A 27,636-nucleotide genomic window follows, 5' to 3' on the forward strand; every position below is an offset into this window, starting at 1 on the left:
TGGGTTGTGGTGTGTTTGCTTGTTTTCTTCTTTGTTTTTAACATGATATTGACTCGCACATATTTCTCACCTCGAGAGAAGATGATGCGGGAGAGAAGGGCGTTATGATGGGTATGCTCTCAGACAGGAAGCTATGATGACGGGCTACAGGTGCAGGGGCCCGCAGTGTCCGTCAGAAGAGGCTCAGGAAAGTAAGCGAGAATGGTGTTCACGTTGTGACTTTGTTTGGAATCAGAAGAGCGAAAAGCCAGGAAGAAGTTCTGTTTTCCTCTGCCCTCTTGCTAGCCACCACACAGCCACTGTTCTTGGAGAATTAAAACAAACAAACAAACAAAAAATCGTCCCTCCTACCATTTCTTTAGTCCTAAATCTCCTTTTCCCTTCCTCTCCCCAACCATCCCCACCCCTACTTCCTCTTCTCTCCCTCCCGCTGCCAGTTCTCTGGTTACTCCCCCCCGCCCCGCGCTTTGCTTCTATCCCAGCCTGGTGCAAGCTAAGAGGGCGAGGACAAGGGAGTGGGAGAGATTGGCTGAGGACTCTACAGATCAGCTAGAGAGCGAAAGAACTAAGTCTCTCTCTCTCTCTTTCTCTCTCTCTCTCTCATACACACACACACGCGCGCGCGCGCGCGCGCGCACACACACACACACACACACGTACACTAAAAACTCGGACCAGCCGCGCCGCAGCTGCTCCAATCCCTGGAAAAGGCAATCGAGCGCTCTCCGGACCGCTGCGCACAGCCCCGGCTCCGACCTGGCGCCCCAAACAGAGCTAGTCCTAGTCCCTCGCGCGGCCAGTTTGGCCGGGTGTTCCCAAAAATAAAGCGAGGAGGGAAGGTACAGACAGATCTTGAAAACACCCGGGCCACACACGCCTCGACCTACAGCTCTTTCTCAGCGTTGGAGTGGAGACGGCGACCGCAGCGCCCTGCGCGGGTGAGGTCCGCGCAGTTGCTGGGGAAGAACCCACCTGTCACGCTGCGCTGGCCGCTATCTCGCTGCACCCGGCCGTGTCCCGGGCTCCGTGCGCCCTCGCCCCACTTGGTTTGGAGTTCAACCCTCGGCTCCGCCGCCGGCTCCTTGCGCCTTCGGAGTGTCCCGCAGCGACGCCGGGAGCCGACGCGCCGCGCGGGTACCTAGCCATGGCTGGGGCGAGCAGGCTGCTCTTTCTGTGGCTGGGCTGCTTCTGCGTGAGCCTGGCGCAGGGAGAGAGACCGAAGCCACCTTTCTCGGAGCTCCGCAAAGCTGTGCCAGGTGACCGCACGGCAGGTGGTGGCCCGGACACCGAGCTGCAGCCGCAAGACAAGGTCTCTGAGCACATGCTGCGGCTCTATGACAGGTACAGCACAGTCCAGGCGGCGCGGACACCGGGCTCCCTGGAGGGAGGCTTGCAGCCCTGGCGCCCTCAGCCCCTGCGCGAAGGCAACACGGTTCGCAGCTTTCGGGCGGCAGCAGCAGGTGAGTGCGCGAGGTGAGACTCCCTTCCCGTGGTCCCGCCCCAGCTTTCTCCCAGGACCCCCCACACCTTCCTTGTCTGCCCCTTGCTTGGTGGCGCTGCCTAGGGACCTTTCTCTGCCCTCCTCAGCTGCCCTCTGGATTCCTCCGTCCAGTCACACCCCGCGTGTCGCCAGCTGCATCTCCTGTAAGCCCAGTTTTCAAATCCAAAGTGAGAGGGGGAAATAGAATGAAGAGCGCGGAGCAGTGGAGGGGTAGGCTGGAGGAACTTCGTGGAAAAAGGGAAGGGGCGACACCCCATGCCTGTGAGGCCTCCTGCCCTGAGTGACTGGAGCACCTCTAGGGTACCTTATTCTGTTGATTCCTAAATCGGCCAGCGGAAATTCCTTTGGACTGGGCTTTAGCCATGTTTACTAAGAGGCAGATGCCATTTTATGCCAATGCCCGGGCCCGAGAGAAATCATACTTGAATAAGTCGCCTTCCCCTCTCCTTTTCTCCTTCCCCAGTCTCTTCTCCAGATATTGCACCCGCTCCTAATTCGCGCCCTTTGTGTTACTGTACTGTATTTGACACTTTACTTGATAGTTCCTTAGTGGCAAAAACAAAACAAAACAAAAAAAACAGGTGCTTGGGTGTTTCGATTATTTAAAACGCATCTGGGTAAATAGGGGTTGTACCATCCATCCTGGGAGGAGCTGTGAGACAAGGGGAGGGAGCAACCCTGGATGTAAACACCTCTTGGAATCTGCCCAAGAAAATCTGCTCATCCCATTTTTCAGCACAGATCACTTCGGACTGAAATTCATGGCTTAACAAGGTTTCTCCTAGCCCCTGTGGTGAAGGGAATAACTTATGCTAACAGCCTCCCTCCCTTGTGTTAACAGCTTGAGGGAAAGCTTCCTGGACACTAACTCTGTTTTTATGCTTGAGGATTCACCAGGCTTTTTTGTTCACTACATTCATGATAAGGGGAAATGTAACTGCAAAGCCTATCTTCAGTGAACAGTTGAACAATAGCCAAGAATTTTCAAGAAAATGAGGCCATGCCTCAATCAATACTGTCAGAATCACTAGAAAGAAATCTCCCAAAGTTTTGATATGCAAGACTCCCGGAAAAAGGGAAAACTAAGGCATTCATCAAGGAAAGCCGTGCATTGTCTGTGTAAATATATTCTAGAGCTTATAGGCATGATGACATTTACAATAGATGTGAATTATGCTTCCTAATGCAGAAGTCTTTAGCTAGAGACTGAACTGAACCAGATTTTACTTTCTTCTTAAAACCATGAGCATGATCTGTGAGGAGAGCGCCACCAGTAAGGAAAAAGAAACCTGCTCTGTGTTATCCACAGCATCCTAGCCATTGGAGGAGGCTGTCCTGACAGCTGACTACACCAGTGAATACTCTGTTTACTTTAGTGCAACTCTAGGGGCATAACTCAGTGAAGAACTCATGTGGGAGTTGCAAGGATTGAAAGGAAGTTGGGTGAGCTAGGCGGGTGGCAAAAATGAAGGTACTCAAATCACTCTTATCTTGATGTTTGTTTTCTTGGTTATATTGCTGGGGAGTAGCTGAGGCCCCTAAGATAAACAACAATATTTTTTGGATTAACAAGTTGCATTTATAGAATGAACCACATAGTTTGGAGGTAGAATTTGAATTTGTTTCATTCACGCATTGTACAGCTTTTATTTGTTTTAGGCTAAGTTAACCATGGATAAAGATTTTAATAACTCAGGCACCATATTCTTTTTGGCATCAACTCATTCCTTGCAATATAATTCCAGAGTGTGCCTTATCAGCCTTACTGTAGTCTCATAGCATCAAATAATAAACTCTGATATGGAGGCCAGACATTCCCTTGAAATGATGAGTTGCAGCTTGATGCATATATACAAGGCTGTGTGCCCTGATAAGAAAACTAATCCCTTTAGCATCCTAGAGACTGTCTTAATGACTTATTCATCAAATGTAGACTCTGGTTTTTGTGGAAGCTTAAGTGTCATGTTACCTTATTGAGACTCCTGGTGAGGTGGTTCGTGTTGGGCCCCTTCCAAGAGTGTTTAGTTACTAACACACTAAAAAGACTATTATAAGGCAGTTCTGGCTCTAATAAGGCAGGACTCCAGGAAGGTGCTAAGGTTTTCATGTGTGTCCCTCTCTCTTCATCCATATCAGCATTTCCATAACACCCTTTCACCTTGTGATGTGTGTTCCCTTGTAGGTGAAAGATGCTGTCTAAATTAATATAGTAGATATGTTTTCCAGTCCAGAGTTTTTAAGTTTTAGAACATATGGGTTTCTCTGTACTGAAGACGTTAGAAATTTTAATGGAAGATCAGGTGGTGTGCTGTGTATGGGGCAGCTGCTGATCCGGCAGCCTCTGAGTGCTTATTCAGGCTGAGTTATAGCTTTAGAGTCCTATTTGTTCCTTGGAACATACCTGATTAAAATTATTTATTGTTCTAAACCTAGAATATCTTTGGTTGAAATTTAGCTGCTGTGGTCTCCCTCTGATTACTTTCTACTTAAACCATTACTTGATGGTGGGTGGCATTCATCCTAAATACACTTTCTGCTAACCCCTTTTCTCCTCCCTGAATGCTATGTAGTTGGTGTGCCAAAACCGTAAGTTTGGAGTGCTTGTAAGTTTTTTGTGATGTGGAAGGGTTTACATAAAGATAGGTTTTATCTTTCCCCTTGCAAAAGGTAATTTACAAAATCTATTAGTGACAGAGAAGGTCAGTTTCATAAAAACACACCATGTGAAGGAAGACAGAAGGATATGAAATTAGCATTTATTTTGATTTCGGTTTAAGTTGTCTCTGGCTACTACATGATAAAGAAGAATATTTTACATGAAGTTTTCTTCTGTCTTGATCTTTTAAGATACTTTAGGATCATCACTTTCTTATGACTCCCATGGTCACTTAATCTTCCTTTTCTTAATGACAAATGTAATCTCTTTAGGAAAAACAATTAAAGCACACATGTTATTAGGAAACTATCACTATTTATGACATGCACCTACAAAAATAGCACATTTTAGTGAGTACTTGTCACCTTTAAAAAAATCTCACATACTTCATAGATTTAAAAAAATAACTGAGGCAATCCAGCCTCACAAGTGAATATTTTCCTGCAATGAGGAAGAGGAGATTCTTTCCTCCTATGACCAAAGTCCTTTTAAGATAAGTAATTATAATATTGAAATGTTCCTGAAGTATAAGGCTAAAATATAAGGCTTCGGCAAAGATAGTATATAACTAAGTGTTGAATGATCATTCCAATAGGAGCCATTCCTTCAAAATATATGGAACCAGTGGGAAAACATCATTTTTGATAGGTTTGATGCTAAGGGACTATAAAAACTATTAAAACATAGTTACCTTGAAGTGCCTGGCACCTAGAAACTAGGCTCAAAATTTAAAAGTACTTGGATAATCTGATGTTTTCATTTAAAGGACAATAGTACATCTGGGGAAGAGGAGATGGGAGTGCAGCTGCTTTGAATTACACACTACTCTGAATACATGATAGCCTTTAATGAAGTTTTTACTGTAACAAGCAAGACAGCTTTATAATCTCTGACATTTAAAAAATCATAATGCCATGAATTCTTCATTATTCATGCTAACGGAAAGGAGAAAGGGAATGAATTACATATAAAAAATTTAAGTTTAACTTTGTTGTTCAGCTAGAAACACTTGAAGAGACCAAGAGACCATGGGGGTCAATGAAAAGAAATCTCCTAAGCAAATAATTCACTCAAGGAATATTTGTACACTAGAAATAGATACATAATTCAGAATGAATTAGAAGGTTACATATATTTTACCTAAGTAGTGGAAGCTCGTAAACATTTGATTGAATGAGTTCAGATTTTTCTAAAAATTAAATAGGGACATGAATATCAAATCTGCTTTTAAGCATTTTTGCATCATATAATTTTATATTTGGAAGAAGCATTCAAGAAAACAAGTCCTTCCTTTAATGGAAGCAGAAACAAGTGCTATGATGTATTTGCCAGATAATTTTTCAAACATACTGAGCTCATCTCAAAACCTATTATTTTTAATAGCCAAATCTAATTTTCTAGGAGAAAATGTCACAAAAACAGGTCTTTGCAAGATGTTAACAGGTATTATATAAAATTGGGCCCCATGGTCAAACTTGGAAAATGTGATCAATTTTCTCTGCTGTGGGACCTTTCAAGACCTTTAAATGCTAATGAGTCCCCATAAAAGGGGAATACTTTCTCCTGGAGAAAGCATTTTACAGAAATGTCCTTCTAAGATGTCTAGTTGGGAAAACAGTGGTTCAACTGAACACTGTCTCATTTTTCATCTCCCATGCAGTACCTATCTCAGTATATTTACTTATATTATCACTTTTTGGACTTGGGTTCAATTGGCATTGTCCCATCTTCCTGCTTTTATGTCATAAACGTCTCTGAATGTAATTTTAGATATCTTCTGTCATTAAATTTTATTTTTTCCTATATCTTTATGAGTTCTCCTTCATTATTTTCATCTATAAGATTAATATTCATTGTTTCACACAGGTATTATGCTTTAAAAAGAAAAGCTAGTTTATTTGTGGAAAAATTCACTAATGATCATATATATCACTTTATTAATGTTTTATCACCATTACTACCTTGATGAAAGACACATTTACTTAAGATGTCAATCAAATTCCTTATATTATAAATCCCCAGTGTTTGTTATATTTAATAGGCATAATAAAAATATCGCACCTATCAAAAAACCTTATGAAAATGCTTGAGCAACTTGTTATATATTTTCTTTTGGCTAGTCAGGATTTTGTGCTTCAATAACAGAACATCTCTCCCCAAATTTGATGATTCTCCCACATGCTAAATTTGTATATACTAATAATCAGTTAGTGTCTTAATGTCTTTATTTTGGGGGTAGTAGTGGAAAGACATTTGGCATCACAAATAATCTTAAGTTGGACTTTTCTATGCCATGTTTCAGTTGAGTAAATTTTTATGATTATGTTATGAATCCATGAAAATAGAATTTGTAATAGAAATATTGACTTTGTATTAATCAAGTAATACAAGTATACCTGGATCATATCTACTTTTGACAGTAGTAAAAGATGAAATATAACCCAAAAAGCTTTCATATATGGAATATATGTAACAGCCAATAAAATTACTAGTCTGTCTACACGTTAGCGGTGGTTGTGTCTTAGTTTAATGGCATATACAGCAGTGCTCCTGGATAACACACATTTTAAGGGATAATACTTTAAAGGCATGAATTTCTCTTTGTTTATCTAAAACATCAGCATGTAGATCATAGAATCAAATGACCATGGTGGTTTTATTGACTTTTTCAATGATCTATATTTCTTTAAAAGCCATCTTTTCGTGGCAATAGAACCATGGTAAATGCAGTACCTTGACTGTATTTGGGCATACTATGAATATAAGTGTGTGTGCAAAATGATCTCACTTTATTACTAGCTTCAGTTAGTTCTTTTTACTTTACTAAGGTACTGTTAAATATCTCTTTTATAAAATAATTACATTCAATAAATTTAAAAATATATGGTTCTTTGTTCAGCCCACCCATTTTATAATTAAACCAACTGTCCAACATACTATTATTTGCTTTTCCTTCAAAAACCTTTCTCTTTAATTGCATGAAATTAATCTAAAGACTGAATTAAGGGTAATTGCTGTACTTAGTGTTAAGTGAAATGGTTTTCAAGTAGAGAAAAGATTATTAGTGTTTTGTTTTTTCTATTACCTAAAGCTAAGAGTTAGGAGATCTAACTTCCATTGTTGGCTGAACTGCTAATAAGTAAAGTCATCTAATATTGCTATTCTCAGTTTCTTCATCTATCAAATGGGTTAAATTATACCTCCTGTGCCTGTCTCACAGAAAGATGGTGAAACTCAATTGACAAATTGAATGCAAAGATGCTTTAAAAGTTTAGAAGTCCTATATAAATTCGGTATTCTAATATTCTTAATATTTTGAGATTATTTCCCTCTGGCTTTCCACAAAGCATTAAACATATCTCAAATGTTGATAATATGTACTTGTCTGTAGCACAGATGATGATGTAAAAATAGTTGGTAATCATCTGTGCAATCTATGATATCCCAAACCTATATTCAACAAATGTACTATTTTCTGTCCTGACCGTGGTGGCTGAGGGGTGTAGGGTTATGCTTTTTTAGAGAGATTTCTTGAAGTTAATTATTCTCAAAGTATAGTTCGTGGACCAGCTGCATCAGTATTACTTAGAACCTTGTTAGAAATTCTCCAGCCCATGCTAGACCCACCGAATCAAACTCTGGTGATGGAGCTCAGAAATATGTGTTTTAAAAAGCCATCCACAAGATTCTGATCCATATTTGAGAAACACTGCTCTAAGCTTCTGTCCCTAGAGTTTTGAGTATTTTATATCAAAACCAGCCTCTTAAAAATCTAGAATTGATTATCATGTTATTCCTGATCTCATCTGGCCCTTTTAGTGGGCCTATCCATAGACAAATGGTTTATTGACTTATATAATGGTAAGCTTTTTAAAATATATACCTTAGAAGGTATATTACTGCCTTTATGATGGTTTTGCCATAAAGAAGTCTTCGAAATAAGTTAATCAAGACTGCTTAGCCTTCACTCATAGCTGCAGAGACTTTATGATATAATAAATTTGCTGGAGGAAAAATATGGTATGAGCAGGGGCCTACAAAGCAAGTCCCTGGAGGACATGGAGTCTATCTCAATTCATCTGTGTGTTCTGAGGACCTAGCACAGTTTGCCGTGTAGTTGACACTCGCTAAATACTTCAGATGAGTTGAGTTACATATTCAGGAGAAAAGATGAGATAGTTCAAAAGCTATCAGCCAGGCAAATATCCTTTAAAAATAAACTTGCCTTGAAGGAATTTCTTATGGGGCATTTTACCATTTATATATTAAATGGCAATACTATTCTACTTCATACGCAATGATTATAATAATTCTTCTTTTCTAATGAACTGAAAGGAAACATCATAGGTATTTATACCCAAGAAGGGCTCTTGCTGACTTTGGGAACTTGAAATTACTTGAAAGCTTTTTTGCTTTGGTGTTAAGTAGGAAACACTTTTAAATCTGTTAAGTTTACAGAGTTGTTCATTCAACACACCTAACAAATACCTTTTGGGACTTAAGTGCTCCAGGCTGTGTGAAGTACTAGGAATTCAAAGATCTAAGAACATAGGTCTGCCCTCTGAGCGCTCACAGTCTAGGAATGCCTTTGGGCAGAGGCTAAGAGTAGATAAACTGATTAATGAACATTTTACTATTCTAGAAAAACATACATCATATCATCTTTGGCTGTTTTTACTTTGGACATAGAGAATGGTTGTTTTGAGATCCTATAAAGCACAGTCATTTGACTGGGACTGTGCAGGAGAAACACAATTCTATGACTTTGTGTTCTCCATAGAAATTCTTCCTTTTGCCTGTGCCTGAAAGTTAAAGGCAGCAGAGGGATGCTGCAATCTTGACTAAGTAATCCGCAGCAAATATTCAGCCAGCGACTGAGGGTTGATGTGCCCCTGTCCTAGGCACCCCTGGCATTTCTAGCAGCTGTACTTTGTTTGAAGAAAGAAGTTGGGGCAGGGGGAGGTTGGGGAGGTGGTTGTTCTTAGTTACATACTTTCTGTGCGACTAAAATGTTTTCCCTGCTTCCTGGGGATTTAGCTAATCATCAAGATTTCATTTAGTCTATGTGTTTTAAAATCAGACTTTACATAGAAAGCTTTCCATTGTATGTTCTAATTCCCTTTGCAAACGTTCTGTGTGGGCCAGCGCAAAGGTGAACTTCCCCTTACCACTCCCTGGACACAGCCTCAGCTACTCCTGGAGAGGTACTGAAGTGTTGCAATAGCATGGCTGGCCTTAAGTCCCGAAGTCAGAACCTGACTTCCTGAAATGAGTCCTTGGTTTCATCAGGTGCAAGTGCTTTGTTTTTAGATAAAAACAGAAATAAATCTTCTACCTTTATTTAATAATCAAACTCCTTTTAAAACGCCTATCTGACTTTCTCTCCAAAGTCAATTGCTAACTAGTTTGCTAACTCCTAGGGTCCTTCATGTTTGCATTTCTCTAATGAGTAGGTTGAACTAAATTTGCTCATTCATATAAAAAAAGCTTTAGGGTCAAGCCCTGTGTTGGAGGCTGAAGAGTCTGATATAATTTAGAGCCTTGTCTTTAAGGAACTTACGGCCTTAAGAAGGAGCAAAGGTGTAATGACAATGGTCATAGAGGCAGGATCCTAGCCAAGGAAATGAGTTGTCATGACAAGCTTGCATCCAGGAATGGTATCTCTGCCTTGCCTTAAAAAACAAATCTGGATTATCAAGGAGAAAAAGGGTGGGTAGATACATTGCAGAGAGAAGCAGCAACAGGTGCAAAGTCCCAACAAGTGTGTAAAAGAGAGTATGGCTTGTTCAGAAACTCACCTGACTTCCAACCTCCTTTTCAATTCTCAGGTGTTAAAACTCTAGAAAATTCAAAATATAAGATTATAATGCCAATGGTAAACCCTAACTAGACTGCAGTAAATATATTCCCATGTGCCAGTGCCAGCAAACAGTAAGAAAATAGCACCACCTATTGGTAGTCACATTTTGGCATCAAAATATTACTTTGCGGAAAGCTAGAAAACAAAGCCGGTTGTAGTTACTTGCAAGGGATGAGAGGTTCTCTCGTTCACCTTTCACACTCTACTCTATCATAAAAACATCCTCCTGTAATAGTCTTCACTTATTTCCAGGGACTCACTAAGTAAAACAGTTTGAAAGTCATGACTTATATTGGCTTGGATTTGGCCTCCATTTAACTATCACCGTTAGACTGCATTCTCATCTTTGACACTGGAAAGAAAAACCCTGATCTCTCCACAGTCCCTTAAATATTGGAAAATAATTCTCATGTCATTGCTAAACTTTTTTTCTCCCTCCAGGCAATGTTTTCTTATTTATTCAACTCAAATCTATGAGATAGTTTCCAGACCCCTCAACATCTGGGTTGCTTTCCAAGTTGCTCTCTTCTGTATTAATAAACTGGTTAGAATGAGAGCACCCAAAATTAGGCATGCAATTCCAGATATATTTAGATGATCAGTGTAGCATACAATTAATATTTTCTAGTACCGAATACTACCCACAGCCTTAAAACGTGTATTTTTTGTAACCTGAAAAAATCCACCCTTATTTTTTAATTATTATTATATCAGTTTGCTCTTATTAATCAGGAAGTACACTTCAGGTTTTTGATTCAATGATTCCCAATAGATAAGCATCTGAATATTTCAGAAGAATAGAAAAGGTGAATATTAAGGTATTTTTTATTTACTGATATTCAAACTTAGATATTTGTGTGCATAGATAAAGCTGTGCTATAACTCATGGGGAAGAAAGAGACAATGCAAATCTTCTGTTCATAAGTATGGAAAGTTACTCACCTTACAAGTTAAGATAAAATCTAAAAAGTAAAAGAGCATGAAATTAATTGAGTAGATATTATCATGCACTGCTATTTGCAGGAAGGCATTTACCTCATTCTTATTTACTTCTCTATATACATTCACTTGACTCCATGCTGCTCGCTTATTACTATTTTTTTCGTCCATTGTAAATGCTCAGTAACTATTTGTTAAGTTGCTTTGGAGAGAAGATCATTAACTTTCACAAAAATAAAATGTTTTAGAATCAGAGAAGGCAAAAATAAAGTATGGGTAAAAAAGTCAAAGTCAATGAAGGCTTTGTGAAATGGCTGATAATTCTAGCTTATTGTTTTGCTTCTTGATTTTTTTTTAAACCCAGGAGGGAGAGGATCTAGAATAGGCAGAGATCCCTAGCCTAGGTGGAAATAACAAGAGCAAACACATCAAGTGTTGGGCGTAACATAATACCTTTGGTTAGGCTTCAAATTGGCCATTCCTTGCTCAACTTGGATGGCTTAGACATTCACTAGAACTTCAATTCTATAGAACTACTAGAACTTCAACAACTAGATTAATTGTAAGTATTTTTATATTTTCTATTTAAAACATTGGCAACATTTCTTTTGCAAAAGCTTCCAGATATACAGCACTGCATACTGCTAGAATGTGTTCCTTCCATCCCCTCGCCAAGATTTCCCTCTTCCTTCATCTTTAAAAGTCTGGTCCAAAGATTACTTCCTACCTGTGTGTTTCTTTGCCTCTACCTGGGTAAAGTTAATGGCTCCCAATTCTGCTCCAAGCATAGCTAACACCTTCGGCAGCTTGTATTATCATCACGGCATAGCTACTTGTATTATCATCATGGCGTAGCTACTTGTATTATCATCATGGCATAGTCTTTTTTTTTTTTCTCCTTTCCATTTTGACTACAAAACTAGTGATTATTCTAGACCACGACCATCCAATAGAGATTTAATGGGAGCCACAACTGTTAGTCACATATATAATTTAAAAATTTTAGAAGCCACATTTCTAAGTGTGAAAAGCAACAAGTGAGATTAATTTTAATAATATATTTAATGCAATATAGTTAAATAAAGTCACTTTAACACCCGCTGGCTTAATATAAAATGTATTGCTATATCTTATATTCATTTTCTTACCGAGTCTTCAAAATTCAGTGTGTATTTTACACTTACAGCACATCTCAATTTGAACGTAAGTGGCTACATACTATCATACTGGAAACCACAGTTCTAGTTAGCTAACATTTATTGAATATTTTCTATGTGTTTTATGTGCCTTCTGTCAATTAATCCTTGCAACAACTCTATAGTTGCTACTACTAGACCCACTTTATAGATGAGCACACCAAAACTTAAAGAGCTTAGGTTATTTGTCTGAGGGCTGCTATTGGTTGTAGTGAAATTGCAACTGGGCCAATGGCTCTGACTTCATAATAAAGCACTGGTTTAAAATGAGAGCCATTGGAAGAGGCAGTATGACAGATTCTGAGACTTTTACAAGACGATGTTGTAGATTAGACACAGAGGTAGAGGCTAATTAACAGCAGGTCACAAGGTGACTAGAAGGAAACATGTTTGAAAGAAGAAAATATTTTGAAGCAAAATGTGGGGTAAAGGGCAGGATTGGTTTACCCATTAAGGTACTGCCACCGATATTCCTCGGAAATCATTTATTCCCTACCAGCATGTTTGTTTGGCAACCATTGGATTGCCACATACCTAGAACAGAGTGGCTTCTCTTCCTTCCACTTTAAACTTCTATCTGCTACACGAAATTTGGGTAAAAGTATATGCTCCGGTGACTGGTATGAATTAAGGCTCAAGTCTCTTAACAGTCCTGATGCCATGGCTTTGTTATAAAGGTCTGTAAAATATTATCCTGGTGTCATGGATTATACAAATGTGCACCAATGGCAGTTTCCTCCTTTTCCTTCACACAGTGTTAAAAATGAATAGAATATGTTTCCCATTGCACTTCCCTTGTGCTTGGGGACTCAATGAACTCATTTTAAGTTTCCACATCTTTATAAAAATGTTTTGTTTTTACTGAAACATGTTTTTGATCAAGAACATAATTTCACGATTGCATGTGTGTTTCTGAAACAAATATGTATATGGAACAAGTGCATGGAGAAGGGCTTAGGCTCTGGTGACTGATCCCAGGATGGGAGATTCCAGAGTTCTAACCTCAGTCTTGTGGATCTCTTTTTATGAGCTAAAGGGGAGGAATCAAATTCTGCCCTTATTAATAAATCTCTCCTTCTCTTCTTCTCTCTCATTTCTGGATTTGAAGAATTGGAAGTATTGGTGAACAATTTTAATCATTTTTGTTGCACTATACAGAAAGTTACCTCTGAAATTTATGGAATGTCATAAACTTCAAACAAGCTCCACAACAGCATTCTTTTTTTTTTTTGATATTTTTGCAGTATGCCTTATTTTTTTCAGATGTATTATTTGAATATTGAGATGCATTGGATCCTGCTTACCCAATGCTTATCAAGCATACTACAATTTTTTTTTTTTTTTTTTTTGAGACAGCGCCTCACTCTGTTGCCCAGGCTGGTGTGCAGTGGTGCGATCTCGGCTCACTGCAACCTCCACCTCCCAGACTCAAACGATTCTCCTGCCTCAGCCTCCCAAGTAACTGGGATTACAGGTGTGTGCCACTACTGCCTTGCTAATTTTTGTATTTTTAGTAGAGACAGGGTTTCACCATGTTGGCCAGGCTGGTCTTGAACTCCTGACCTCAAATGATCCACCTGCCTTGGCCTCCCAAAGTGCTGGCATAACAGTCATGAGCCACTGCACCTGGCCTCATCCTACATTTTTTGAAGTAGGTAGAAGAAGATGTAATCCCTGTAAGACTGTTAATACCAGAACTAATAACAATAATAATTGATATTTAAGAAACACTTCACAGACACTTTATGGACTGCTTTATACATGTCTCATTTAATTCTGATGACATGGGAGGTAGATATTGTCTCATTTTGTGAATAAGAATATTAGCTTGTGTAGTGTTGTGAAGTTGACAAGTGGCTGAGTGAGTACTCGAATCAAGGTGAGTGTAATTCCAAACCCTGTGTTTGTAGCCCGTAGGCTATACGTGCCTCAGATAAAAAGCCATTACAATACGTTGTCAAATTTGTAGGAATAAGTCTTGGCAGTCTTCCATAACTCTGAGCTTTCACCCCTTTAAGTTTATTTCTGTGTTAAAATTTTCACACATTTATGGTGCTTCAGTAAAGGAAAGAGCAAATTAATTAAAATGGCTGATTCTTGCTAACCTTTTTCTGTCTTTTAAAATTATTCCTGTTTATTACTCTCTTTTTATTCCACTTCCAGGAACCCTCCAAAACAAGAGACTGCATAATTGTTTTTTGTTTTAATTGAGGTGAAATTCACATAGCATAAATTTAACTAATTTTAAGTAAACAATATAATGACAGTTAATACCCTCACAATGTTGTGCTATCACCAAGTCTATATAGTTCCAAAATATTTCCACAATTTTAAAGTAAAACCCTGTAACCATTAAGGAGTTTCTTTTCATTAGCCCCTCCCTTTAGCTTCTGGCAAACACCAATCTGATTCTGTCTCTATGGATTTTACCATTCTGGATATTCCATATAAATGGAATCAAACAATATGTGATCTTCCATGTCTTGCTTTCATTTAGCATAATTTTTTCAAGGTTCATCCACATTGTAGCATGTGTCAGTACTTCATTCTTTTTCATGGCAGAATAATATTTGATTGTATGGATATACCACAATTTCTTTATCCATTCATCCACTAGTAGTTATTTGAGCTGTTCTAACTTTTGGCTATTGTGACTAGTGCTGCTATAACCATGTAATTGTTTGAGTGCCTGTTTCGATTCTTTGGGGTGTATACATAGGAAAGCAATTGCAGAATCATAATAATTCTATGTTTGACTTTTTGAGGAACTGCCAAAGAGTATTCCACAGCAGGTGAACCATTTTGTATTCCCACCAGCAATTTGAGAGTGTTCCAATTTCTCCACCTTCTCAGTAACCTTCTGGGTTTTTTTGTTTATTTGTTATAGTCATCCTAGTGTGTATCAAGTAGTACTTCACTGTGATTTTGATTGTGTTTCCCTGATGACTAATGATGTTGAGCATGTTTTCATGTGCTTCTTGGCTATTTGTATATCTTCTTTGAAGAAATGTCTATTCAAGGCATTTTCCCATTTTTATTTGGTTTCTTGGTCTGTTTATTGCTGAGTTGTAACTGTTATTTATATGTTCTGGATACTAGATTTATCAAATGTATGATTTGCAATTATTTTATCTTATTATGGAGGTTGTCTTTTCACTTTCTTGATAATGTCTTTTGATACACAAAAGTTTTTAATTTTAATGAAGTCCAGTTTATTTTATAAATTTACCAATTTTAGTGATGTATCTACTTTTTCTTTGATTGCTTACACTTTTGGTGTCATATCTAAGAAGCCATTGCCAAATTCAAAGTCATGAAGATTTACCCCTAGATTTCTTTCCAAAAATTTCATGGATTTTGTTCTTATATTTAGGTTTCTGATTCATTTTGAGTTAATTGTCATATAGTGAAGTAACGGTCTTGTTTACTCCTATTTACTCTCTTTCTTTTTCCTTCCTAGAAACTCTTGAAAGAAAAGGACTGTATATCTTCAATCTGACATCGCTAACCAAGTCTGAAAACATTTTGTCTGCCACACTATATTTCTATATTGGAGAGCTAGGAAACATCAGCCTGAGTTGTCCAGTGTCTGGAGGATGCTCCCATCATGCTCAGAGGAAACACATTCAGATTGATCTTTCTGCATGGACCCTCAAATTCAGCAGAAACCCAAGTCAACTCCTTGGCCATCTGTCAGTGGATATGGCCAAATCTCATCGAGATATTATGTCCTGGCTGTCTAAAGACATCACTCAATTCTTGAGGAAGGCCAAAGGAAATGAAGCGTTCCTCATAGGATTTAACGTTACCTCCAAGGGACACCAGCTGCCAAAGAGGAGGTTACCTTTTCCAGAGCCTTATATCTTGGTATATGCCAATGATGCTGCCATTTCTGAGCCAGAAAGTGTGGTATCAAGCTTACAGGGACACCAAAATTTTCCCACTGGAACTGTTCCCAAATGGGATAGCCACATCAGAGCTGCCCTCTCCATTGAACGGAGGAAGAAGCGCTCTACTGGGGTCTTGCTGCCTCTACAGAACAACGAGCTTCCTGGGGCAGAATACCAGTATAAAAAGGATGAAGTGTGGGAGGAGAGAAAGCCTTACAAGACCCTTCAGACTCAGCCCCCTGAAAAGAGTAAGAATAAAAAGAAACAGAGAAAGGGACCTCATCAGAAGAGCCAGACACTCCAATTTGATGAGCAGACCCTGAAAAAGGCAAGGAGAAAGCAATGGATTGAACCTCGGAATTGTGCCAGGAGATACCTCAAAGTAGACTTTGCAGATATTGGCTGGAGTGAATGGATTATCTCTCCCAAGTCCTTTGATGCCTATTATTGCTCTGGAGCGTGCCAGTTCCCCATGCCAAAGGTAGCCATTGTTCTCTGTCCTGTCCTTACTTCCTATTTCCATTGGTAGAAAGACACATTGACTAAGTTAGTGTGCATATAGGGGGGTTTGTGTAAGTGTTTGTGTTTCCATTTGCAAAATCCATTGGGACCCTTATTTACTACATTCTAAACCATAATAGGTAATATGGTTATTCTTGGTTTTTCTTTAATGGTTGTTAAAGTAATATGAAGTCAATATTGGTATAAAGAAGGATATGAGGAAGAAACATATGTGTGAAACATACTTGTTGTGTTGCTTCTCAACATGGTGCATATTCAGCCACATGGTTATGTGTGAACCTGCACCTGTCCATGTAAGCAAGCCCCAAATGGTAGAAGGCTGATCTTGGAAGAGTATTCAAGGAATAAGTGAATGTCATGGGAGCACAGAGAAGAGCTTATGGGATTGATGCCCTAATGCAGAACATGTTTTAATAAATACCCTCTTGTGAGCTAAGTTGTCCCCACAGAGGTCAGGATCAGGATTGACTCAGGTAAACTGGCCTCATGAAATCCACTACATGCTTATTTCATTTGCTTCACTGCTAAACATCAGAAAAGGAAAGCTAAATAGAATATGATGACTCTGTAAACTTTTGCCAAAACTAATTTCAACCTTTCAGAGCTTACCTGTATCTCTTCGAAAATCCATAAGGTCTGAACTTTATCATATCAGTTCTCAGTCTCCTGACAAATATATTTGCAGAAGTCTCTCCAACCCCCACCTCCAACTTGCATGGCAAGTTCAAGTGACTGTTCTCTTTGAATTTAAAGTTTAAGTAGTACCCTCTATAGTAAAATATAGTGGCACTCTTCAGCCTTCAGTTAAGCTTATTGGTACACTTCCATTCTCAGCTTGTAGCAGTTTATATCTCTGTTATACCAAAAAAATAAGTCGCTGAAGGAACAGAATTCAGAGGAAGAATACAGTTTTTTTTTCAAAATTTGAAATGAGTCCATTTTTGCTATTGTATGATAATGAAGAAAAAATCCTTTGTCTCAACAAATGACCAACTTCTGCTTATGCATCTCTAAAATAGCATTTTCATGTTCTAGCCAAGTGTAACACTTAGCTATAATCATTGGGATGACAAGCATAACAAACATAAATGCAAAGGGCTTTAGTCTGGCACAGTGGCATGCCCCTGTAGTTCCAGCTACTCTGGAGGTTGAGGCAGGAGGATCACTTGAGTCCAAGAGTTGGAGTAAGCTCTGATTGCACTACTGCACTCCAGCATGGGTGACAGAGTGAGACAGCGAGACTCTGACTCTGAAGAGGAAAAAAAAAAAAAGCAAAGGGCTGACGGCACAGGCTGGTTTAGCCTTTTCAGGGCCACAAACTTGATTGAAATTTTATTTTCTTGTTATAATACTTCTCTAAGACCCCTTCTTTCCCAAGGATTTTTGATCATTTTATGTTTCATAAACCCAAACACAAAGTACAAATTCTATACACTTGCAATTATATAAAGAGCCTTATCTTGTCTAAATATTCATAAAGGATATTTTACTGATCAAACAAAATTGTTCAACTGAGATAACATTAAAACACACACACACAACAAAGATGACAAATGTAACAAGCAGTGATGAGTCTTTATTTTACAGTGTAGCTTGCCTTCTGGCATTGAGAGGCAAGAATGGTTTCCAAATCTGTCTTTAAACCCAGGATGACTGACTTTAGTTGGGTCTCGAAGTTTTCCAAATAATCCCTCTCACTTATAAAGGGTAATATATTCTGGGTAGCCTGGGGAAGTCGTTTTTCCCTTTTCTCCTGACTACAATCTTCAGGACTCAGGAAGCCATTGATAATGCAGAGATACTGTTAGTTTGCTTTTGAACCTCTAACTCTAGAGAATTGATTTGGTATCCACCCCACCACAATTACTTCCAATTTGTCCCTCTCATTTATTGGTTCTACCTGCTTTTACTGTTCCGAAACCTGCTGTTACTTCAGAAGAGCTCCATCATGTTTCTCAGTGATCTAAAGAATAATAATTTAAGAACTGACGAGGAATAAGGTAAAAATAGCAGAAATAAATTTAAGGAAAGAAGTATGTTAGTGCAGGAGAATAATTAAATGTACATGCTTGGTCATAGCAGGGCGTCTTAAACCTTAATGTCCTGGCAAATTGCCCTGGATTTAGTTAATATGTAGGTTCTGATCCAGTGGATATAGGAGTAGAGCCTAAGATTCTGCATATCTAACAAGTTCCTAGGTGATGCAGATGCTGCTGATCCACAAATTGCACTTTGAGTAGCAAACATGAGAGTCAAATCCTTTTAACTTGAATCTTGATTCTGCCACTTACCTGCTATGACTCTTTGGAGAAGTTATTCAGACTCTCTACAAGTTATTTTTACAGTCTGAAATGGGTCAAATAGTAAATAGTAAAAATAATAGGTTCTATATAACAAAAACAGTGGAAAAATGAGACAGTAGAGCACCTTACACATAGTAGGTTATCAGTAAATACCTGTTATTGACATTATTATTCACCGCCCTTTCTGAGACTGAGGAGAAAGAAAAGCAAACGTAGGACTCTGAAGAAAGACTACACAGGAAACGAGATCAAGCAAATAAAAGTTGTAAGGCAGGAAAATGTTTTCTAAATGTTTCTCTTCCCTTTTCAAACATCACAAAGCTGAAAATAGGTTTCTCCCTTTGGGTTCAACCACCCGTGAGCTCTTCCAGGGAGGTTTATTTGGAGAGTAAAAGAATCAGGAGAGCATCAGTTGCAGCAACTGAACTCATCATAATATTTGTCAAAACTTGGAATGGCATCAGAACTCCAGGGAGACATAACAGGGATAAGTGTGGAGCTTTCTCTCTGAGCTTCAGATTTCCTTTTGCCAAGTTGAGAGTGGAAGTTTGGCTGTTACATAGAGTTCTCAATCTCTCATCACCTTGTGTGGATCTGTTTAACTTTTAAAGCTTTCTAGTGGTTCCCTTCAAGCCTTCCAGGCCTGTGTCTTTCAAGTGGTACAGTGACCAAAAAGATGGGAAACATGCAGCCAAATGAGGCTGCTACATTAGGGGTAATTAATAAACATCTCTGTTATCTGCACAGTGTCCAGTACTGCAACCAGAGTGAACTTTGTAAATAAAAATATAGTCTAAGCAACAGAGGAGAATCAAGGCCGCTGGTCAGATCAGCACAAAACATGTGGAATAACTGAGGTGCCAAAGACCTTTCAGACTTTAGATATAGTTTTTGCCCCAGAGAAAGTTCCCCCAGGCTAGACTGCTTTGTTGGCCCTCCTTTCTTTTGGCCTCCTGAGCCAAAGACTGTTCTATATGGCAGGGCTTTTTGTCTGCAAAAGTTGACAACCTGTTCTCTAATTCAGAACAGCTGTGTTCTTTCTGCCTTTCCCAAATTCCAGGCTTTGCCCTTTCACTGATTCCAATTAGATAGTTTCTGGGCTATCACACCCATGTGGGCTGGACTGGAAGAATTGTGGAGTAAAACTCCATGGCCCAGGTCAGGAATGAAGGCTCTTAGCTGATGACATGCTCTCCCCTGCTAATGCATTTGTAATCAAATTCAACTCGAGGACATCATACACAGCTTGGCAGGTGCAGGCCTGACCATTGTAGATTTCATTCACAGACACGGCAGTTGGGATTTTTCTGATTTCTAGCCCTTACAGCCAATCTGTTCTCCCAGAGAGAGATTCTTGGAATTCTGCCATGAGATGAAAAATACCCATACAGTTAATGCCAAGTTCTATACCTTTGCCTCTCCTCATCACCTTAGAAGAGATGGAAAACAGAAATTTCAAATGAAAGTGATTGAGCTGTTGTCACTGACAAAGATCCAAGAGAAGTTAGTTTTGCTTTTTTTTTTTCAAGGAATTTTGCAAAAGCTAGAAATAGCAAACACATAGAATTAGGCAGCAAAGAATCTAAACACTTTGAACCAAGTATTCTATACAAAGAAGAAATTCACATTTAATGAGTTCAAAATGATACAACCTCAATCAATTTCCTGAATCTTCCAATTTTAATCTCTGGTCATAAAAATGAACCCCAAAAACATTAAACCTTGATGTGCTGAGTTACTTAAGCAAAAAATTACCTAACTACTATTGAAGTCGTGCTTCACCCTCATTAGAAAGAGCTGGTAAGGCAAATACCACAGATATGCATTAGTAATTGATATATTTCTTAATTTTTTAACTTGTTTAATAAAGAGTCATGAGAAACATGACCTGAACTCAGAAACAAACAGAAATTCCGGACTGGCAATATGCTTTACACCAGCAAATTACCACATGGATCTTTTGTGCACGACATAATTATTTCTGGTAATGGCAGGTTGATCAGAGAATTTCATAGTGAGAAAAAAAAGCAGGGGAAACTCCCTAGTAATCTGAGAGGTTCCTGATAAGATACACCAATGCAGAATCAGGGGCTTCTGTCCGAATTCCAGAGAGCCCACTAGAGACTACTCATATACTCGTCATTTCTGAATCTATCATTTGTTAGTTGAAGCTTTAAAAAAAAAGGACAGGAATTTTCCTAGGAAACACCCATGAATATTTTCCATATCTACACCAGGTCATTTGCACAGAAACTTGTATTTTTGTTGATAGGAATTATTTCCACAGAAATGGATAAAATGGAGGGTATGCTGTTTCTTTAAAGTATTTCATCCATTTAACAAGCATTTATTCCATGCCTAGATTATACTAGGTGCTCAGGAACAGCAATGCACAGCAGAATTTAGCACCCAAGGTCTCATCTAATTAAGTTGATCCACTTTGTATGAAATTCAAATATTATAGGAGTCATTAAACATTAAAATAACAGAATAATTTTGGAAAATCTGGTTTAAAAATTGTTTTTGCTTTATGACAAGCTGTTTAGATGATTGAGTCATGAAAATAACTTTAAATCAGTAGAGAAAAGTGGATGGCTGCAAAAGCTTTCTTTAGAAATTACCAATAGCAATAACAAGCAATGGCTACTGACATTTGTTGTACAATATTGATTGTAGTTTGTGTAAGTTACACAGATATTATTGGTGATGCAGGGCATACAATGTGCAAAATAAAACAGCATGGACTTCCTTTCCTCAAGGGAGGAATAACTTGCTTTGTAATGAATTAAAGCTAATTAATTCAAAGTTAACCAGTCTTTTTAACATATACTGAAAATCGCTAGGAAAAAAAAGTAAGAACAGTTGCCCATCATTAAGTCTAATTATTTAGTTACTTATGCCTAATCACAATAAAATTGAAGTCTGACGTATGGATTTTATTTCATTGATATTAAAAGATGGGATGAGATTTAACCTTTCTCTGCCAAAAATAATCCTTTTTTTCTTTTCTTTTTTTTTTTTTTTTAAGATTATGCCTGCTTTCTATATTATTTGCTTCTCCCTTGGTTTGTATATACCCTTAAAGTTTTAACTTGTTCCAGTTTCCCATGCTGGAAGTTTTAGGAGTTTGAAATTAAAATACCAATTCACTGGGGTGGGGTTCCTCTGAGCCATGAGAAACATGGCTCAAAGTCCTGAAATTAAAAAGCGAAAGTTTTGGTCAAAGTCCTACTCCTGAATTCGTCTCTGGCAAGTTACCAAACTTCTGTTTCTCAATGTGTTTAAAACAAAACTACTTTCACCTGCCTAAAAGAGGCATCGAGAAAAACAGGTGTTGCACAGTGGGGCATCTCTTAGGAAGTTCTTACCACTCTGGCAATACCGAACATTCTGGACTTGCAAAAATGATTGTTCCTTTAGTACTTTTAGCTAGAGCAGAGCTGTATGGGGTTCTCTAAATAAAACCACATGCTTCACATGGATGCTAGTGGTCCCATCTGGCATTTTCTCAGGGAAAAGATTCTTACTCAGGCTTCTTTGATGAAAGTTCTGGTAGCCATAGGATAACTTCAGGCCCTCATAATTCCCAGAGGGAATTCCCAGAGGACATGGCCCACTCTTAGACACAACGCCACCATGCTTAATTCTAAACCAGTGGAGCAACAGTGACCCCCAGTGGCCAATGGTGTGGTCTTCTTACCCCCCAGTTTGTACTTCTAAGGAGAGTTGAATAATTACATAGTGGAATAGTAACTATCCAATCCATCTTGGCAACTATTAAATTAAATAAATCAATACCCCTCTGACCTGCTTGGTTTTATTTTAACAACAATGCCTAAATATCACTATAGCAGTGGCAATAATGTGTCTCTGTTAAATAGAGTGCTTGTTAGGGTTTTGATTAATGTAGGGTCAATAACAAATCATTTTTTGTTGCAATCCTGTTATTGAAAACACCGTGGAATATATTAACTCCATGTTTGGGGGCTAAGTTGTTTGTAATTAAATGATTCTTGCTGAGATAACTGGGTTTAAATCCTCTACCATTTACAAGCTATTTGACCTTAGATATGTCGTTTAAGCTTTTTGAGCCTTTGTAAAATGTAAGAAATGTTAGCTTTGTTGTAAGAATTAGAGACACTACATATAACATGCCTGGAATGCAGCAGGCACTTAATAAATAATAACCATTTTGGTAGTGGTGGGATAGGAGATTGGGCTTAGTGTATAATGATGCCAGAGGTTTTATTAAATTGTTGAAACAAATTCATTAGATAAGCATTTTGTGTAATGAGGACTGAGGAGTGGAAACGCAGTTCCACCTAACATATGTGTTCTTCTTTCATTTCTTTTTCTAGTCTTTGAAGCCATCAAATCATGCTACCATCCAGAGTATAGTGAGAGCTGTGGGGGTCGTTCCCGGGATTCCTGAGCCTTGCTGTGTACCAGAAAAGATGTCCTCGCTCAGTATTTTATTCTTTGATGAAAATAAGAATGTAGTGCTTAAAGTATATCCTAACATGACAGTAGAGTCTTGCGCTTGCAGATAACCTGGCAAAGAATACATTTGAATGCTTAATTCAATCATTAGTTTATTTTTATGGACTTCTTCCTGTTTTTTTTTTTTTTTTTTTTTTTTTTTTGCACTGCCAATGCATTTTGTTTCAAAAGATTATTTCTATAGTCAGAGGGGAATGAGCAAATAGACTGAAGATTGCCACCAAGGAAAAGGACTGTATTTGTTTCTGAATGTAACTTAAAGTGAGATTTTTAGTAAATATGGACATCTATTTCTCTTTTTGTAATCAAACACAACAACTTATCAAACTGTTTTTAGAACTGTTAGAGAACAAACTGGTTTATTTTTGTAATGTTCTTTGAAAACAGAATGGAGAAGCAGCAATAGCTTGTCATTTTTCTCATTTAATGACTAATGGGAAATAGAGAACAATTTCACATTTTGAATTAGGCTTATTGCCTTAGATTCCTGAGAAAGTGCTAAATAATCAACTCTGATGTTTTTCTTAAGTTCTTGAGACTCTTGTTTACCCTTGTTTTTCCTCCACAAGTCATTGTGTAAGTGTAATGGAAAGTTTCTGCTGAGCATTAGTGTGTATGTATGTGTGCACATGCGCCAGGTGCCTGTGCCCTCTGTAGGATGGTTTGCTTAATATGGTTTTATAATTCAGTTTACACAGGATTCTTTATTTTTTTAATTTTATATTTTGGCAAACACCGTTCAGTTATAAGAACTTTGCCAAATATGATAGAATAATTCAAGAGCATATACAGAGAGTTACTACTTGACCCAGCTATTTAATTGCAAATACAGTTGTTTTCATTTCATTTCCTACCAGAAAAAGGAATCAGCAACCTAGTTTTTGAAAACACAAGTATAATTCCTCTTTTGTACTTCTTTTTCACAAATGCTTTTATTTATTCTAAATTGAATTTAAAAATCCTTCCTAAAGCCATTAACTCTTTAATTCTCCTGATATGCCTTTACTTCCTATGAAGTTATTGGTAGATGTTGAGGCCCAAAAACTGATAGAATATTGAAGATCTTCTTAAATGACCAATTTAACCATAACCAAATATTGAATATCATTCTTCAGTCACATCTAAGTCAGGCACTTTTTCACATCGATCAGGGCTTTTGTCTGAGTCATAAAATCTACAAGTTAGCAAAGCTTACAAAACATTATTCACCAGGTATGGGAATCAAATATAGACACTTGTTTGTTTTTGTTTTCCATTTCTATGTGTCACATACATATATGTGTCCTCTTATAACTTTACTCTTCAAAATTATTTTGAAATCCTTCTTCTCACTATATTTATTTGTGTGATGGAAATGCTTTCAGGCTGTAGATCATTGTTGGTGTTAATCTGTGGTTAATCCTCATTTTAGTTCAGTCTTATCTGATACTTAGAAATATCTCAGCCATTTTGGAGGCTGTGCAGTATCAGAAGACATGGAGTTTGTTCTGTCTCTGCCTGTAGCTAATTATGGTGGTTCAGTCATTTAATAAATATGTTTTGAGCATCTATTTCGTGAAAGGCACTGTGTTACCTGTGTGTCTTTAGTGTCCTCACTGGTAAAGTGAAGAGGCTGGCCATGAGCTGGAAGGGTTAAGTTTATAATTCCAGCTATTTCATACCCATCTTCCTTGAAGGAATGACAGTGATAGATATAAAAACACTGTAAGTCCCTCTTTTAATAAACTAAATGCAAGAACATCCTGTACTTCACTGTTTGTAAATTAGTATGGCATTCACTTTGGTTTAAGTGGTATTTTATTGAAAACCTACTAAAAGAAGAACCCATGAAAAGAAGCTCTTTGACACCTTGGGCTACACAAATGTTGGTGTGGGTGTGCGTTAATTATGTGAGTGAGACACACCAGTTCTAAAAAAAAAATGAGTGAAGTTCTCGTGCCTGAGTTACCATGCTTTCTTCTAGTTCTTACAGTAGCATAAAATTAAAGATTCAAAGTGAGATGGAGGATAAAATTACTTTTTAATACATGTTCTCAAACATTTGAAAATAAAAGTATATGATAGAAGGGGGCCAGAGTGTGGCCACCATCCTGATCATACTGTTTTTCAATAAAGAAAACTTTTTCATTGGTAGATTTGGTGAAATTCTAAGTTTAGGTTTTTTTTCTAGAGATGTATCAACCAAAACTTCTGGCAATTCCCAGTATCACTTCTTAGCCTTCTTATATCCAAATGCCTGTTTGTTACCTTTCTTAATTTGAATCAATGCCTACTTATTACAGATTGCACCCCACAATGGCCAAAAACCCACTACATAATAAAATTTACAGGTACCAACTAGTTAAGATTATATTTTAAGTAGCAATTGATATAAAATTACAACACAATGAAAGAACTTGGGTAATCTCTTAGCAATGGAAATAGGTTTTAACCAGCAGTTTTTCTGGGTGTTTTGTAACTATCATTTTACTACTGAATTGAGGATGTATTATGGTATAAATTGGAAGAGTTTTATTCCCAAAGAATAAAGCAAGATTATCTTTCAGTAGTAGAGATTGAAGTAAATGTATTAGTATTTTAATTAATACAGATTTACTAAGAGTAGTTAGAAAATTGAGTAAGTGCCTGTTTTACAAATTGTTAGGTACTAGTTTCTGTATAATTCCTACATAGAAGTTTTAGAAATCTTCTGATATTAAATTATTAAATTGGCATCCATGAGAAGAGAAGCTACAATTATAAACTCCTTTTGCTAAATCATGCATAATACTCTCTCTCTCTCCCCCCACAAGTAATCTCTCTACCCCATGCAGCGTGCACACCACACACACACACACACACCAACACATAGTCAGTTACTGAAAAAAATAATTCTCTTTCTTTTTTTTTTTTTAAATGGAGTTTCGCTCTTGTTGCCCAGGCTGGAGTGCAGTGGCGCGATCTCGGCCCACTGCAACCTCCGCCTTCCGGGTTCAAGCAGTTCTCCTGCCTCAGCCTCCCGAGTAGCTGGGATTACAGGTGCCCGCCACCACACCCAGCTAATTTTTTTATTTGATAAAAATAATTCTTTTTCTCAATAACTGCTCTCTTGAATTCAAATTAAGGGACTGCCAATGTCAATAGAATATTTCAAAAATACTTTGTTGTAACGTGTGTAAATAAAATACAATTTACAGGATTTGGGATTGTAGAACTTAAACTGGAAGACTGGGTTCCTCAGATCTCAGGACTACAACATTCCAGATAAATTTTTACATTCCCTTTGCTGTATGTTAAGTGATAATCATTTATGTTAAGATTTTTTACCTTAATATTTCTGAATAAAACTCTTATTGCCCATTTAATATTTCCATAGGCAATCAAATGTGAGTAATACTGCTGAGTCTGATTTATTAAAAATGTTTGTATAATTCATTCAGTTTAGTCTTTCAGTTTAGTCTTTCTGCTTTCACTTTTCCCTGTGCTAACAAGTAACTAATGTCTAGGCATTGACTTCTTATTGAATCAAAGTTGGGTGAGGAATAGCTATGCACACCTGAAGTGTAAGATTAAAGAAGAGATTAAATAAGAAATCTTGGGTAAGTTGGACTTTTCTGTATAGCTCTTTTTTCCCCTGAGTTGTATTTTAATGTAGTTTATAAGTGATAAAATGTTCCTTGTTTTCTAAAAACCAGTCCTTCCCTTCAGCTTTCCACAGTTTCTGTAAATGTTTAATACTTGTACAGTCAATGGCAATTTTAAATATATATATATTATATATGTATATGGAAAAAGTTCAAAGATGCTTTTAATTTATTTAATGACCATTGCCTTCCTATAATAATAATTTTCATCCTTAATTATGATAATAATTTTAGCAAGAAAAATTCCTTTTTACTACAGTTTTTAGATGCAAAATGCAGTTTGGTTCTTTAGTCAAATCCACTTAGAGGGTATATTGCAGTGAAACTGTGAAGGATACTTCACTACCAATGTATAAGCTTTATTGAATTTGTATCATTTTCTTTCAGTAATGAAAAGCTATTCATTATACAGTATGGAAATAAAAATTGCTTCATTGACTATTCATTTTTACTTATTGGGAAAGACTATATTTCCAGACATTTTCAAGTGTACTGCATTTGAAAAGAGGTAATAAAGCTTAAGCATAGAGTTGAACATTTTCAAATGGTATTCTAAATGGAGCATCGTTACTTACTCTTAACATAACATGATTATCATTGTAAAACAATATTGAAATATACCCACCAGGAAAAATATATCTTTCAA

The 27,636-nt window shown here is 37.6% G+C and overlaps 1 protein-coding gene across 1 annotated transcript; it reads left to right on the forward strand.

Moving 5' to 3' along the window:
* The first annotated feature begins 492 nt into the window (after positions 1-492).
* Positions 493-27,636, forward strand: BMP3 (bone morphogenetic protein 3). The gene is made up of 3 exons (XM_002814919.2): positions 493-1,460; positions 15,613-16,523; positions 23,226-27,636. The coding sequence occupies exons 1-3, from the start codon at positions 1,145-1,147 to the stop codon at positions 23,415-23,417; spliced, it is 1,419 nt and encodes a 472-aa protein (XP_002814965.2). The 5' UTR covers positions 493-1,144; the 3' UTR covers positions 23,418-27,636.

This window comes from Pongo abelii, chromosome 3 (assembly GCF_028885655.2).
Source record: "Pongo abelii isolate AG06213 chromosome 3, NHGRI_mPonAbe1-v2.0_pri, whole genome shotgun sequence".
In the NCBI taxonomy this organism is placed as follows: domain Eukaryota; kingdom Metazoa; phylum Chordata; class Mammalia; order Primates; family Hominidae; genus Pongo; species Pongo abelii.